This window comes from Heterodontus francisci, unplaced genomic scaffold, assembly GCF_036365525.1.
Source record: "Heterodontus francisci isolate sHetFra1 unplaced genomic scaffold, sHetFra1.hap1 HAP1_SCAFFOLD_544, whole genome shotgun sequence".
In the NCBI taxonomy this organism is placed as follows: Eukaryota; Metazoa; Chordata; class Chondrichthyes; order Heterodontiformes; family Heterodontidae; genus Heterodontus; species Heterodontus francisci.
The window spans coordinates 511,071-527,274 of record NW_027141127.1 but is presented as its reverse complement, the minus strand read 5'-3'; the positions used below and the strand labels follow the sequence as shown (position 1 = coordinate 527,274).

Genomic DNA, 16,204 nt, shown 5'->3' with positions numbered 1-16,204 from the left:
TAATCCCCCCCCCCCTCCGATAGGGAACAGACTGCCCGGTGTCTGAGTGTAAATGGGGAGAGGTGGGTGAGAGGGTTAATCCCCCCCCTCCGATAGGGAACAGACTGCCCGGTGTCTGAGTGTAAATGGGGAGAGGTGGGTGAGAGGGTTAATCCCCCCCCTCTCTGATAGGGAACAGGCTGCCCGGTGTCTGAGTGTAAATGGGGGAGAGGTGGGTGAGAAGGTTAATCCCCCCCTCCCTCCAATAGGGAACAGACTGCCCCGGTGTCTGAGTGTAAATGGGGGAGAGGTGGGTGAGAGGGTTAATCCCCCCCCCCCTCCGATAGGGAACAGACTGCCCGGTGTCTGAGTGTAAATGGGGAGAGGTGGGTGAGAGGGTTAATCCCCCCCTCCGATAGGGAACAGACTGCCCGGTGTCTGAGTGTAAATGGGGAGAGGTGGGTGAGAGGGTTAATCCCCCCCCTCTCTGATAGGGAACAGGCTGCCCGGTGTCTGAGTGTAAATGGGGGAGAGGTGGGTGAGAGGGTTAATCCCCCCCCTCTGATAGGGAACAGACTGCCCCGGTGTCTGAGTGTAAATGGGGGAGAGGTGGGTGAGAGGGTTAATCCCCCCCTCTCCGATAGGGAACAGACTGCCCGGTGTCTGAGTGTAAATGGGGGAGAGGTGGGTGAGAGGGTTAATCCCCCCCTCCCTCCGATAGGGAACAGACTGCCCCGGTGTCTGAGTGTAAATGGGGGAGAGGTGGGTGAGAGGGTTAATCCCCCCCTCCGATAGGGAACAGACTGCCCGGTGTCTGAGTGTAAATGGGGAGAGGTGTGTGAGAGGGTTAATCCCCCCCTCCCTCCGATAGGGAACAGACTGCCCCGGTGTCTGAGTGTAAATGGGGAGAGGTGGGTGAGAGGGTTAATCCCCCCCCTCTCCGATAGGGAACAGACTGCCCGGTGTCTGAGTGTAAATGGGGGAGAGGTGGATGAGAGGGTTAATCCCCCCTCCGATAGGGAACAGACTGCCCGGTGTCTGAGTGTAAATGGGGAGAGGTGGGTGAGAGGGTTAATCCCCCCCTCTCCGATAGGGAACAGACTGCCCGGTGTCTGAGTGTAAATGGGGGAGAGGTGGATGAGAGGGTTAATCCCCCCCTCCGATAGGGAACAGACTGCCCGGTGTCTGAGTGTAAATGGGGGAGAGGTGGGTGAGAGGGTTAATCCCCCCCCTCCGATAGGGAACAGACTGCCCGGTGTCTGAGTGTAAATGGGGGAGAGGTGGGTGAGAGGGTTAATCCCCCCTCTCCGATAGGGAGCAGACTGCCCGGTGTCTGAGTGTAAATGGGGGAGAGGTGGGTGAGAGGGTTAATCCCCCCCCTCTCTGATAGGGAACAGACTGCCCGGTGTCTGAGTGTAAATGGGGAGAGGTGGGTGAGAGGGTTAATCCCCCCTCTCCGATAGGGAACAGACTGCCCGGTGTCTGAGTGTAAATGGGGAGAGGTGGGTGAGAGGGTTAATCCCCCCCCTCTCCGATAGGGAACAGACTGCCCGGTGTCTGAGTGTAAATGGGGGAGAGGTGTGTGAGAGGGTTAATCCCCCCCTCTCCGATAGGGAACAGACTACCCGGTGTCTGAGTGTAAATGGGGAGAGGTGGGTGAGAGGGTTAATCCCCCCTCTCCGATAGGGAACAGACTGCCTGGTGTCTGAGTGTAAATGGGGAGAGGTGGGTGAGAGGGTTAATCCCCCCCTCCGATAGGGAACAGACTGCCCCGGTGTCTGAGTGTAAATGGGGAGAGGTGGGTGAGAGGGTTAATCCCCCCCTCTCCGATTGGGAACAGACGGCCCGGTGTCTGAGTGTAAATGGGGGAGAGGTGGGTGAGAGGGTTAATCCCCCCCCTCTCCGATAGGGAACAGACTACCCGGTGTCTGAGTGTAAATGGGGAGAGGTGGGTGAGAGGGTTAATCCCCCCTCCGATAGGGAACAGACGGCCCGGTGTCTGAGTGTAAATGGGGGAGAGGTGGGTGAGAGGGTTAATCCCCCCCTCTCCGATTGGGAACAGACGGCCCGGTGTCTGAGTGTAAATGGGGGAGAGGTGGGTGAGAGGGTTAATCCCCCCCTCTCCGATTGGGAACAGACTGCCCGGTGTCTGAGTGTAAATGGGGAGAGGTGGGTGAGAGGGTTAATCCCCCCCTCTCCGATTGGGAACAGACGGCCCGGTGTCTGAGTGTAAATGGGGGAGAGGTGGGTGAGAGGGTTAATCCCCCCTCTCCGATAGGGAACAGACTGCCCGGTGTCTGAGTGTAAATGGGGAGAGGTGGGTGAGAGGGTTAATCCCCCCCTCTCCGATAGGGAACAGACAGCCCGGTGTCTGAGTGTAAATGGGGGAGAGGTGGGTGAGAGGGTTAATCCCCCCTCTCCGATAGGGAGCAGACGGCCCGGTGTCTGAGTGTAAATGGGGGAGAGGTGGGTGAGAGGGTTAATCCCCCCCTCTCCGATAGGGAACAGACAGCCCGGTGTCTGAGTGTAAATGGGGGAGAGGTGGGTGAGAGGGTTAATCCCCCCTCTCCGATAGGGAACAGACTGCCCCGGTGTCTGAGTGTAAATGGGGGAGAGGTGGGTGAGAGGGTTAATCCCCCCCTCTCCGATAGGGAACAGACTGCCCCGGTGTCTGAGTGTAAATGGGGAGAGGTGGGTGAGAGGGTTAATCCCCCTCTCCGATAGGGAACAGACTGCCCGGTGTCTGAGTGTAAATGGGGGAGAGGTGGGTGAGAGGGTTAATCCCCCCCTCTCCGATAGGGAACAGACTGCCCGGTGTCTGAGTGTAAATGGGGGAGAGGTGGATGAGAGGGTTAATCCCCCCTCTCCGATAGGGAACAGACTGCCCCGGTGTCTGAGTGTAAATGGGGAGAGGTGGGTGAGAGGGTTAATCCCCCCCCTCCGATAGGGAACAGACTGCCCGGTGTCTGAGTGTAAATGGGGGAGAGGTGGGTGAGAGGGTTAATCCCCCCCTCTCCGATAGGGAACAGACTGCCCCGGTGTCTGAGTGTAAATGGGGAGAGGTGGGTGAGAGGGTTAATCCCCCCTCCGATAGGGAACAGACTGCCTGGTGTCTGAGTGTAAATGGGGAGAGGTGGGTGAGAGGGTTAATCCCCCCTCTCCGATAGGGAACAGACTGCCCGGTGTCTGAGTGTAAATGGGGAGAGGTGGGTGAGAGGGTTAATCCCCCCTCTCCGATAGGGAACAGACTACCCGGTGCCTGTGTGTAAATGGGGGAGAGGTGGGTGAGAGGGTTAATCCCCCCCTCTCCGATAGGGAACAGACTACCCAGTGTCTGAGTGTAAATGGGGGAGAGGTGGGTGAGAGGGTTAATCCCCCCTCTCCGATAGGGAACAGACTGCCCGGTGTCTGAGTGTAAATGGGGAGAGGTGGGTGAGAGGGTTAATCCCCCCTCTCCGATAGGGAACAGACTGCCCGGTGTCTGAGTGTAAATGGGGAGAGGTGGGTGAGAGGGTTAATCCCCCCCCTCTCTGATAGGGAACAGACTGCCTGGTGTCTGAGTGTAAATGGGGAGAGGTGGGTGAGAGGGTTAATCCCCCCTCTCCGATAGGGAACAGACTGCCCGGTGTCTGAGTGTAAATGGGGAGAGGTGGGTGAGAGGGTTAATCCCCCCTCTCCGATAGGGAACAGACTGCCCGGTGTCTGAGTGTAAATGGGGAGAGGAGGGTGAGAGGGTTAATCCGCCCCCTCTCCGATAGGGAACAGACTACCCAGTGTCTGAGTGTAAATGGGGGAGAGGTGGGTGAGAGGGTTAATCCCCCTCTCCGATAGGGAACAGACTGCCCGGTGTCTGAGTGTAAATGGGGAGAGGTGGGTGAGAGGGTTAATCCGCCCCCTCTCCGATAGGGAACAGACTACCCGGTGTCTGAGTGTAAATGGGGAGAGGTGGGTGAGAGGGTTAATCCCCCCCCTCTCCGATAGGGAACAGACAGCCCGGTGTCTGAGTGTAAATGGGGGAGAGGTGGGTGAGAGGGTTAATCCCCCCTCTCCGATAGGGAGCAGACGGCCCGGTGTCTGAGTGTAAATGGGGGAGAGGTGGGTGAGAGGGTTAATCCCCCCCTCTCCGATAGGGAACAGACTGCCCGGTGTCTGAGTGTAAATGGGGGAGAGGTGATTGAGAGGGTTAATCCCCCTCTCCGATAGGGAACAGACTGCCCGGTGTCTGAGTGTAAATGGGGGAGAGGTTGGTGAGAGGGTTAATCCCCCCCCTCTCCGATAGGGAACAGACTGCCCGGTGTCTGAGTGTAAATGGGGAGAGGTGATTGAGAGGGTTAATCCCCCCTCTCCGATAGGGAACAGACTGCCCGGTGTCTGAGTGCAAATGGGGGAGACGTGGGTGAGAGGGTTAATCCCCACCTCTCTCCGATAGGGAACAGACTGCCCGGTTTCTGAGTGCAAATGGGGGAGACGTGGGTGAGAGGGTTAATCCCCCCACTCCGATAGGGAACAGACTGCCCGGTGTCTGAGTGTAAATGGGGGAGAGGTGATTGAGAGGGTTAATCCCCCCTCTCCGATAGGGAGCAGACTGCCCGGTGTCTGAGTGTAAATGGGGGAGAGGTGGGTGAGAGGGTTAATCCCCCTCTCCGATAGGGAGCAGACTGCCTGGTGTCTGAGTGTAAATGGGGGAGAGGTGAATGTATAATTTTCTCTGTGTTCACTGAATTTCTGTCTCTCTCTCTCATTAGGTGTTTAACCGTGAACCTACACCGTCTGAACAGGTTTCCTACGTTGATATATTAAGTGACGAGTTTCCTCAACGTTATTACAAAGAGTCGGAGGTATTGGAATGTATTGTTTGAGACATATAGAGAACGTGGCCTTGCAGCCCATCTGGTCCGTGCTAGCTGTCTGTGGATTATTCCACTCAGTCCCATTTCCCCAGACCCCACCCACTCCGCCCCGCTCGATCCACCGTAACCCCACGGGTTTGTGTCCTGCAATTGCCCGTCCAGTTTCCTTTTGAAATGGTTTACCATCTCGTCTTCCGCCGCACCCGTCGGCAGCGAGTTCCCGGTCACTACCCCTCGCTGCGTCGAATCATTTCCCCCTCACTTCCTCCGCCACTGTCTCCCTTCCCCAGAGCCTGTAATCTGTGTCTCCCTGGGCCTTGTACCATCAGCGAATGGGAGCTGCTTTTCCTGGTCTACCTTATCCGAACCTCTCAGAGTCTCGTACGCCTCGTTCCAATCTCCCCTCCGTCTCCTTCGCTCTGGGGGAGAACAATCCCAGCTTCTCCCAGTCTCTCCACACGAACGGAAGTCCCTCGTTCCCCGGGACCATTCTGCTCACTCTCCTCCGCAGGCCCCCTCTCTCAAGGACCCTCGCATCCTTCCCCAAAGTGTGGCGACCGCAACTGGGCGCCAACACTCCAGTTGGGGGCCGCACCAGAGCTTTGTAAAGGTTGGGGAGAGGTCGCCCTGATCCCCGGACAGGAAAGACCGTCGACGAGGCTGCCACAAATCCGCTGACATCTCGCCTTTGCACGCAGGACCCCAGAACGTTCCGGTCAGTTAAAACCAGCCGGGGCCCGTTGTTCGACGGCTGGAGAGAAAGCCACAAGCCGATCATGTGCTCCTACAAACTGGTGACTGTCAAGTTCGAAATGTACGGATTACAAAGCCGTGTGGAGCAGCTCGTTCACAAGGTCAGCCTGCGAGACCGATCTCAATTTACGCTGACGACACCAGAACTGGGGGGGCGGGGGGGGGGGTTACACCCGTTATCGGGAGGGACTGAACGGACTGGGGCTCTTTTCTGTAGAATAGAGAAGGCTGAGGAGTCACCTGATTGAGGTGTCTCAGATTATGAATGGGTTTTCGATAGGGTCGACATAGCGAAGATATCTCCACTCGGGGGCAAGACCGGAACTAGGGGGCCATCAATATAAGATAATCACGAATAAATCCAACGTGGGGGGGGATTTCAGGAGAGACGTCTTTCCCCAGAGAGTGGGGAGAATGTGGAACCCGCTACCACAGGGAGTGGGTTGAGGAGAATCGCAGAGATGTATTTGGTGTAGAGGAAGCTTTACTCTGTATCTAACCCCCCCGTGCTGTACCTGTCCTGGGGAGTGTTTGATGGGACAGTGTAGAGGGAGCTTTACTCTGTATCTAACCCCGTACTGTACCTGTCCTGGGAGTGTTTGATGGGGGACAGTGTAGAGGGAGCTTTACTCTGTATCTAACCCCCGTACTGTACCTGTCCTGGGGAGTGTTTGATGGGGGACAGTGTAGAGGGAGCTTTACTCTGTATCTAACCCCCCCGTACTGTACCTGTCCTGGGGAGTGTTTGATGGGACAGTGTAGAGGGAGCTTTACTCTGTATCTAACCCCGTACTGTACCTGTCCTGGGGAGTGTTTGATGGGGGACAGTGTAGAGGGAGCTTTACTCTGTATCTAACCCCCCGTACTGTCCCTCTCCTGGGAGTGTTTGATGGGGGACAGTGTCGAGGGAGCTTTACTCTGTATCTAACCCCCGTACTGTACCTGTCCTGGGGAGTGTTTGATGGGGGACAGTGTAGAGGGAGCTTTACTCTGTATCTAACCCCCCGTACTGTACCTGTCCTGGGGAGTGTTTGATGGGACAGTGTAGAGGGAGTTTTACTCTGTATCTAACCCCCCGTACTGTCCCTCTCCTGGGAGTGTTTGATGGGGGACAGTGTCGAGGGAGCTTTACTCTGTATCTAACCCCCGTACTGTACCTCTCCTGGGAGTGTTTGATGGGGACAGTGTAGAGGGAACTTCACTCTGTATCTAACTGGAGCCATGTTGGATGTTCTTTATCTGTGACTTCTGTTTTCGGTAGAATATTCGGGAGATTCTTCTCGTTGGCCATCGTCAAGCATTTGCGTGGATTGACGAGTGGTTCGGTATGTAACGACAGCATGTACTGTCCCATCTCTAATCCGGAGGTGAACTTGCAGGTGGTGGTGTTCCCATTGCGTCTGCTGCCCTTGTCCTTCTAGTTGGTAGAGGTCGCGGGTTTGGGCGGCGCTGTCTAAGGGGCCTTGGTGCGTTGCTGCAGTGCATCTTGTAGATGGTACACGCTGGTGCCACTGTGCGTCGGTGGTGGAGGGAGTGAATGTTTGTAGACGGGGTGCCCATCAAGCGGGCTGCTTTGTCCTAGATGGTGTCGAGCTTCTTGAGTGTTGTTGGAGCTGCACCCATCCAGGCAAGTGGAGAGTATTCCATCACACTCCTGACTTGTGCCTTGTAGATGGCGGACAGGCTTTGGGGAGTCAGGAGGTGCGTTACTCGCCTCAGGATTCCCAGCCTCTGACCTGCTCTTGTAGCCACAGTATTTATATGGCTACTCCAGTTCAGTTTCTGGTCAATGGTAGCCCCTAGGATGTCGATCGTGGGGGGATTCAGCGATGGTAATGCCATTGAATGTCAAGGGGAGATGGTTAGATTCTCTCTTGTTGGAGATGGTCATTGACTGGCACTTGTGTGGCGCGAATGTTACTTGCTACGTATTAGCCCAAGCCTGGATATTGTCCAGGTCTTGTTACACTCGCCCAGTGAGGTTGCAGAATAATCATCCTTCTCAATCCCTGTACCAAACATACAAACATACGAAATAGGAGCAGAAGTTAGGCCATTCGGCCCCTCGAACCTGTTCCGCCACTCAATAAGATCATGACTGATCTGTTTGCGTTTCGAATTCCACACTCCCATCTACCTCCCGATAAACTTTGACTCCCTTGCTAACAAGAATCTGTCTCCCTCCGTCTTAAAAACACTCAACGACCCCCACCTCCACCACCGTCTGAGGCAGAGAGTTCCAAAGTCGTTCAACCCTCGGAGGGAAAAGAATTTCTCCTCACCTCTGTCCTAAAAGGGCGTCCCCTAATTTTACAGCATTGACCCCTAGTTCTGGACACCCCCACAAGAGGAAACATCCTTTCCACATCCGCCTTGTCAAGACCTTTCAGGATCTTATAAAATTCAATCAAGTCTCCCCTCACTCGTCTAAACTCCAGTGAAAACAAGCCCAGTCTGTCCAACCTTTCCTCATAAGACAACCCGCTCATTCCAGGTATCAATCGAGTAATCTGGGTCCTTTTCTGGTTGGCAGGATGTGACGAGTGGAGTCCGCAGGGGTCTGTGCTGGGCCCTCAACTTTTCATAATTTATATCAATGATTTAGATGAGGGGAGCTAAATTTGACACAAAGATAGGTCGGAAAGCATGTTGTGAAGAGGACATAAGGAGTTTGCAGACTGATAATAGATAGATTGAGCGAGTGGGCAAAAATCTGGCAGATGGAGTATAACGTGGGAAACTGCGAAGTTGTTCACTTTGGCAGGGAGAACAAAAAAGCAGAGTATTACGTAAACGGAGAACGACTGCAGGACTCCGAGGTGCAGAGGGATCCAGGTGTTTTGGTGCAGGAGTCACAAAATGTTAGTTCGCGGGTAACACAAGTCATAAAGGCGGCTAGTGGAATGCTGTCCATTATTACGAGAGGAATCGAAAATAAAAGTAAGGATGTTGTGCTTCAGTTATGCAGGGCCACTGGTGAGACCACATCTAGAATACTGCGTGCAGTTTTGGTCTCCTTATTTAAGGAAGGATGTGAATGCGTTGGAGGTGGTTCCGAGGGGGTCATTGAGTATTTTTAAGGTAGAGGGAGATAGATTCTTGCCCTTAATTAACTTAGAATAATTATTATGTATAGTCGAATTTACAGAGCTTATTAACTGCTGGTATCACCTACAACCAAAGAAACAACAAAGAACAAAGAACATTACAGCACAGGAACAGGCCATTCGGCCCTCCAAGCCTGCGCCGATCTTGATGCCTGCCTAAACTAAAACCTTCTGCACTTCCGGGGTCCGTATCCCTCTATTCCCTTCCTATTCATGTATTTAAGATGTCTCTTAAACGTCGCTATCGTATCTGCTTCCACCACCTCCCCCTGGCAGCAAGTTCCAGGCACTCACCACCCTCTGTGTAAAAAAACTTGCCTCGCACATCCCCTCTGAACTTTGCACCTCGCACCTTAAACCTCTGTCCCCTAGTAACTGACTCTTCCACCCTGGGAAAAAGCTTCTGACTATCCACTCTGTCCATGCCGCTCATAACTTTGTAAAACCTCTATCATGTCGCCCCTCCACCTCCGTCGTTCCAGTGAAAACAATCCGAGTTTTTCCAACCTCTCCTCATAGCTAATGCCCTCCAGACCAGGCAACGTCCTGGTAAACCTCCTCTGTACCCTCTCCGAAGCCTCCACGTCCTTCTGGTAGTGTGGCGACCAGAATTGCACGCAATATTCTAAGTGTGGCCTAACTAATGTTCTGTACAGCTGCAACATGACTTGCCAATTTTTATACTCTATGCCCCGACCGATGAGGGCAAGCATGCCGTATGCCTTCTTGACTACCTTATCCACCTGCGTTGCCACTTTCAGTGACTTGTGGACCTGTACGCCCAGATCTCTCTGCCTGTCAATACTCCTAAGGGTTCTGCCATTTACTGTATAAAGTTAAACTTCAATTGCACAGATATGTGCTTTTCCCTTTTGCCTGTGGGCGTCAGTTCCCCGTTGGAGCCAGAGGAGAGAATCCAGCTGAGAGAGAGAGAGAGAGCGAGAGATAGCATGTGTGGTGCGAACAGCTCATGGCCGACTGGCTTTCTGAGACCAGTAATTCCAGTTTATAAGCCTGTAATCCGAGCAATCTAACAAGTGTAGCACATTCTTGTGTGAAAAAAGCCACAAAGAGAATTCAACTGCTAAACATGGCTCGATGACAACACTGTCACCTCAGACCAAGAATGTTGTGCATTAAAAGTTCAGCACTCCCCATTGCCAGTACTGAGGGGGTGCTGCATTGTCGGACGGTGTATTGTTACGAGCAGGTGAGAAAGAGGTCTCGGGGGTCCCTTTCAGCCTTCACCTGGTCTCCCTGCGACAGGGTTTAATTTTTCAATACACTGCGTTTTTTTCATTTGTTTATTTTGTCTTGGTTTGTTTTATCATTCTTTTTTTTTTAACCACAGTTTTTTTTTTGTCATGTTTGTGCTTGGGGCCAGGGCTGTTCATTTTTATGTCAATTAACACCCTGTCTGCACTAACGCCTTGCCTTTCGGGCACCCCATTAACATACCCTTTGTCTTTGCTCCGTGACCTTCTGGTCAGTTATTCTCTGTGACCCTCTGCCCTATCAACACCTTCCCTTTTGTTACCTCTTGCCCCACCCCCGCTTTTATCTGCTTAAAACCTATCACATTCCTAACATTTGCCAGTTCTGAAGAAGGGTCACTGACCTGAAACGTTAACTCTGCTTCTCTCTCCCCAGATTCTGCCACGCCTGCTGAGTATTTCCAGCATTTCTTGTTTTTATTTCAGATTTCCAGCATCTGCAGTATTTTGCTTTTATTTTAGTGTTTTGAGCTCCCCCCCCCTCGGTGAATCCTTGTTCACCACTTTACAATGATAAGGCAAAGAAACCAGCACAGACAGGCTTTCTTAAGGTTTAAATTGATTAAACTTAAACTCTAATTCAGTTAACGTCTACGGATACACGACGCGCCCACGCTAGCACGCATACGCGATCCATGCAGATAGAGACAGAAAAGAGCAGAAGAAAAATAAAGTGGAAAAGTTTGAAGCAATATCTGAAGAGTTTTTGTCACGATTCTTGGAGCTCGCTGTAGAGACCTTGATTGTAGGGAGATCTTGCTTTTCGTTGGGGCCCAGTATTCTTCTTAAACCTTATTCGCTGTCGGAGACTTAGCTCTCTTGGAGTTCAAGTGTCTTCAGTGGATTCGGAGGCTTGTGAGAAAGAGATGGGAGCAGGCAGGAGAGAGATCTTCTCAGTCCAGGAGCAAACAGACACTCTCTGAGTTCAAACTCTCTGTGGTCATTTCAAAGGGAAACTCTGGAACAGCCAGTTAGTCATCTGACCAGCTGGTCTAACCAGTCCTGGCCCTTGTGGATTGTCTCCTCCTTAGCAGGCCCTGGAATGCGCTTCCTCACCTTTGATGTCTGTTAGTATTTAAATGTTTGCAACACCTCCTCCTGTTCAAATCCCTCCATGGCCCCTCGCCTACCCTCCCTCCGTATCTCTGTAACCTCCTCCAGCCCTTACAATTCTCACCCTCCTGTTCAACTCCCTCCAAGGCCCCACCTGTGAAGGGACGTGGCGAGGTTTTACGATTCAAGGCGCTATATTAATGCAGGTTCCGTGTTACAGATATGTCTGTGGAAAATGTGCGGGAGTACGAGAGAGAGTCACAGAGGGAGACAAATCAGAAAGTGTCGACTGCAGAACAGTCAGGTAAGACAGAGTGTGTATGAGACATGTCCTTCACTGAACGCGAGAGTGTAGAGGGAGCTTTACTCTGTATCTAACCCCCCGTGCTGTACCTGTCCTGGGGTGTGTTTGATGATGGACAGTGTAGAGGGAGCTTTACTCTGTATCTAACCCCCGTACTGTACCTGTCCTGGGAGTGTTTGATGGGGGACAGTGTAGAGGGAGCTTTACTCTGTATCTAACTCCCCGGGTTGTACCTGTCCTGGGAGTGTTTGATGGGGGACAGTGTAGAGGGAGCTTTACTCTGTATCTAACGCCCCGTACTGTACCTGTCCTGGGAGTGTTTGATGGGGACAGTGTAGAGGGAGCTTTACTCTGTACCTAACCCCCCGTGCTGTACCTGTCCTGGGGTGTGTTTGATGATGGACAGTGTAGAGGGAGCTTTACTCTGTATCTAACCCCCCCCGTACTGTACCTGTCCTGGGAGTGTTTGATGGGGACAGTGTAGAGGGAGCTTTACTCTGTACCTAACCCCCCGTGCTGTACCTGTCCTGGGGAGTGTTTGATGGGGGACAGTGAAGAGGGAGCTTTACTCTGTATCTAACCCCCCCCGTACTGTACCTGTCCTGGGGAGTGTTTGATGGGGGACAGTGTAGAGGGAGTTTTAATGAATTGAAGAATTTATGACATTTGTGTGCCATCTGCTGGAACTGTTCTGCAGGACAATCCCCAGTTCAGATCCTTGTGAATACCCCCTGTCTGCCCAGCAACCTTTCCCCGCGGATTTACGACAGGACACCGATCTGTGAAGTCTCTTGGCTTCATGCCAACGCCCCTGGGCGTGCCAGGGAGGATCCGGGCACCAGCGGGATGGCGGGGGGGTGGGGTGGGGTGCGGCGGTGGTGGGGGTTTGGGGAGCGGGGACACCGGGCGAGGCTGCTGGGGTTTTAATATCACTTCGGCTCATTCTCTCTCGCAGTGACGGAGGTCGACTGCAGCGCTGGATTCAGGCCGGGTCTGCTGCGCTCGGTGTCGGTAAAGGACGAGCTCATGACTCCAGGGGCCTGGGCTCCAACTCCTGCGACCTTCCCTGCACGGAAAGCGGGAAGCTTCACGGAGAGATCCCACTCGGCAATGTGACGGACGCTCTGGAGAGTTTCCTGTTTCTGGGGGATGATGAAACAAAGGGACCCTGAACGCAGCTCAGGAGATTCCCACTGGCACAGAACCTCCTGGAAAACTGGCATTCCCACTGGCACAGAATCTCCTGGAAAACTGACTCCCCCTCACACGGACTGCCCCGGAAAACAGACTTTCCCGGAAAACTGACTGTCCCGGCAAACAGAGAGAGAGAGAGGGAAAGCAGATGTAACACTATTCCTGTCATTATCACCTTCTCCCCGTATCCCTCACTCCCCACCTTCTCCCCGTATCCCTCACACCCCACCTTCTCCCCGTATCCCTCACACCCCACCTTCTCCCCGTATCCCTCACTCCCCACCTTCTCCCCATATCCCTCACTCCCCACCTTCTCCCCATATCCTTCACTCCCCACCTTCTCCCCATATCCTTCACTCCCCACCTTCTCCCCATATCCCTCACTCCCCACCTTCTCCCCGTATCCCTCACTCCCCACCTTCTCCCCATATCCTTCACTCCCCACCTTCTCCCCATATCCCTCACACCCCACCTTCTCCCCATATCCCTCACTCCCCACCTTCTCCCCGTACCCCTCACACCCCACCTTCTCCCCGTATCCCTCACACCCCACCTTCTCCCCATATCCCTCACTCCCTACCTTCTCCCTGTAACCCTCACTCCCCACCTTCTCCCCATATCCCTCACTCCCCACCTTCTCCCCGTATCCCTCACTCCCCACCTTCTCCCCAAATCCCTCACTCCCCACCTTCTCCCCATATCCCTCACACCCCACCTTCTCCCCGTATCCCTCACACCCCACCTTCTCCCCATATCCCTCACTCCCCACCTTCTCCCCATATTCCTCCCTCCCCACCTTCTCCCCATATCCCTCCCTCCCCACCATCTCCCCGTATCACTCACACCCCACCTTCTCCCCGTATCCCTCACTCCCCACCTTCTCCCCGTATCCGTCACTCCCCACCTTCTCCCCATATCCCTCACTCCCCACCTTCTCCCCATATCCCTCCCTCCCCACCTTCTCCCCGAAACCCTCCCTCCCCTCCTTCTCCCCATATCCCTCCCTCCCCACCATCTCCCCGTATCACTCACACCCCACCTTCTCCCCGTATCCGTCACTCCCCATCTTCTCCCCATATCCCTCCCTCCCCACCTTCTCCCCATATCCCTCCCTCCCCACCATCTCCCCGTATCCCTAACACCCCACCTTCTCCCCGTATCCCTCACACCCCACCTTCTCCCCGTATCCCTCCCTCCCCACCTTCTCCCCATATCCCTCCCTCCCCACCATCTCCCCGTATCACTCATACCCCACCTTCTCCCCGTATCCGTCACTCCCCACCTTCTCCCCATATCCCTCCCTCCCCATCTTCTCCCCATATCCCTCCCTCCCCACCATCTCCCCGTATCACTCACACCCCACCTTCTCCCCGTATCCGTCACTCCCCACCTTCTCCCCATATCCCTCCCTCCCCACCTTCTCCCCATATCCCTCCCTCCCCACCATCTCCCCGTATCACTCACACCCCACCTTCTCCCCGTATCCGTCACTCCCCATCTTCTCCCCATATCCCTCCCTCCCCACCTTCTCCCCATATCCCTCCCTCCCCACCATCTCCCCGTATCCCTAACACCCCACCTTCTCCCCGTATCCCTCACACCCCACCTTCTCCCCGTATCCCTCCCTCCCCACCTTCTCCCCATATCCCTCCCTCCCCACCATCTCCCCGTATCACTCATACCCCACCTTCTCCCCGTATCCGTCACTCCCCACCTTCTCCCCATATCCCTCCCTCCCCACCTTCTCCCCATATCCCTCCCTCCCCACCATCTCCCCGTATCACTCACACCCCACCTTCTCCCCGTATCCGTCACTCCCCACCTTCTCCCCATATCCCTCCCTCCCCACCTTCTCCCCATATCCCTCCCTCCCCACCATCTCCCCGTATCACTCACACCCCACCTTCTCCCCGTATCCCTCCCTCCCCACATTCTCCACATATCCCTCCCTCCCCACCTTCTCCCCATATCCCTCACTCCCCACTTTCTCCCCATATCCCTCCCTCCCCACATTCTCCCCGTATCCCTCACTCCCCACCTTCTCCCCGTATCCGTCACTCCCCACCTTCTCCCCGGACCCCTCACACCCCACCTTCTCCCCGTATCCTTCACTCCCCACCTTCTCCCCATATTCCTCCCTCCCCACCTTCTCCCCATATCACTCACACCCCACCTTCTCCCCGTATCCCTCACTCCCCACCTTCTCCCCGTATCCCTCCCTCCCCACCTTCTCCCCATATCCCTCCCTCCCCACCATCTCCCCGTATCACTCACACCCCACCTTCTCCCCGTATCCCTCACTCCCCACCTTCTCCCCGTATCCCTCCCTCCCCACATTCTCCCCATATCCCTCCCTCCCCACCATCTCCGCGTATCACTCACACCCCACCTTCTCCCCGTATCCCTCACTCCCCACCTTCTCCCCGTATCCCTCCCTCCCCACATTCTCCCCATATCCCTCACTCCCCACTTTCTCCCCATATCCCTCCCTCCCCACATTCTCCCCGTATCCCTCACTCCCCACCTTCTCCCCGTATCCCACCCTCCCCACCTTCTCCCCGTATCCCTCACACCCCACCTTCTCCCCGTATCACTCACTCCCCAACTTCTCCCCATATCCCTCCCTCCCCACCTTCTCCCCATATCCCTCACTCCCCACCTTCTCCCCATATCCCTCCCTCCCCATATTCTCCCCATATCCCTCACACCCCACCTTCTCCCCGTAACCCTCACTCCCGACCTTATCCCCTTATCCCTCACTCCCCACCTTCTCCCCATATCCCTCCCTCCCCACCTTCTCCCCGTATACCTCACACCCCACCTTCTCCCCGTATCCCTCACTGCCCACCTTCTCCCCAACTCCCTCACTCCCCACCTTCTCCCCATATCCCTCACTCCCCACCTTCTCCCCATATCCCTCCCTCCCCACCTTCTCCCCATATCCCTCACACCCCACCTTCTCCCCATATCCCTCACTCCCCACCTTCTCCCCATATCTCTGACTCCCCACCTTCTCCCCATATCCCTCCCTCCCCACCTTCTCCCCATATCCCTCCCTCCCCACCATCTCCCCGTATCACTCACACCCCACCTTCTCCCCATATCCCTCACTCCCCACCTTCTCCCCGTATCACTCACTCCCCACCTTCTCCCCATATCCCTCCCTCCCCACCTTCTCCCCATATCCCTCCCTCCCCACCATCTCCCCGGATCCCTCACACCCCACCTTCTCCCCATATCCCTCCCTCCCCACCATCTCCCCGGATCCCTCACACCCCACCTTCTCCCCATATCCCTCACACCCCACCTTCTCCCCGTATCCCTCACTCCCCACCTTCTCCCCGTATCCCTCACACCCCACCTTCTCCCCATATCCCTCACTCCCCACCTTCTCCCCGTATCCCTCACTCCCCACCTTCTCCCCATATCCCTCACTCCCCACCTTCTCCCCGTACCCCTCACACCCCACCTTCTCCCCATATCCCTCACTCCCCACCTTCTCCCCATATCCCTCACTCCCCACATTCTCCCCATATCCCTCACTCCCCACCTTCTCCCCGTATCCGTCACTCCCCACCATCTCCCCGTATCACTCACTCCCCACCTTCTCCCCGTACCCCTCACACCCCACCTTCTCCCCGTATCCGTCACTCCCCACCTTCTCCCCATATCCCTCACTCCCCACCTTCT

At 55.0% G+C, this 16,204-nt stretch overlaps 1 protein-coding gene across 1 annotated transcript in view; it reads left to right on the top strand.

The window, feature by feature from the left end:
- LOC137362205 (cytoplasmic phosphatidylinositol transfer protein 1-like) overlaps positions 1-12,492 on the top strand; it is a gene marked incomplete at its 5' end in the record, with an annotated part of 14,297 nt that extends 1,805 nt beyond the window's left edge. Inside the window, 6 exons of the mRNA XM_068026655.1 lie at positions 4,725-4,817; positions 5,528-5,683; positions 6,844-6,907; positions 11,237-11,320; positions 12,018-12,177; positions 12,276-12,492. Of these exons, the coding sequence (XP_067882756.1) occupies positions 4,725-4,817; positions 5,528-5,683; positions 6,844-6,907; positions 11,237-11,320; positions 12,018-12,177; positions 12,276-12,492 (774 nt within the window). The remainder of the gene's footprint in view (positions 1-4,724; positions 4,818-5,527; positions 5,684-6,843; positions 6,908-11,236; positions 11,321-12,017; positions 12,178-12,275) is intronic.
- Positions 12,493-16,204: the final 3,712 nt, after the last annotated feature.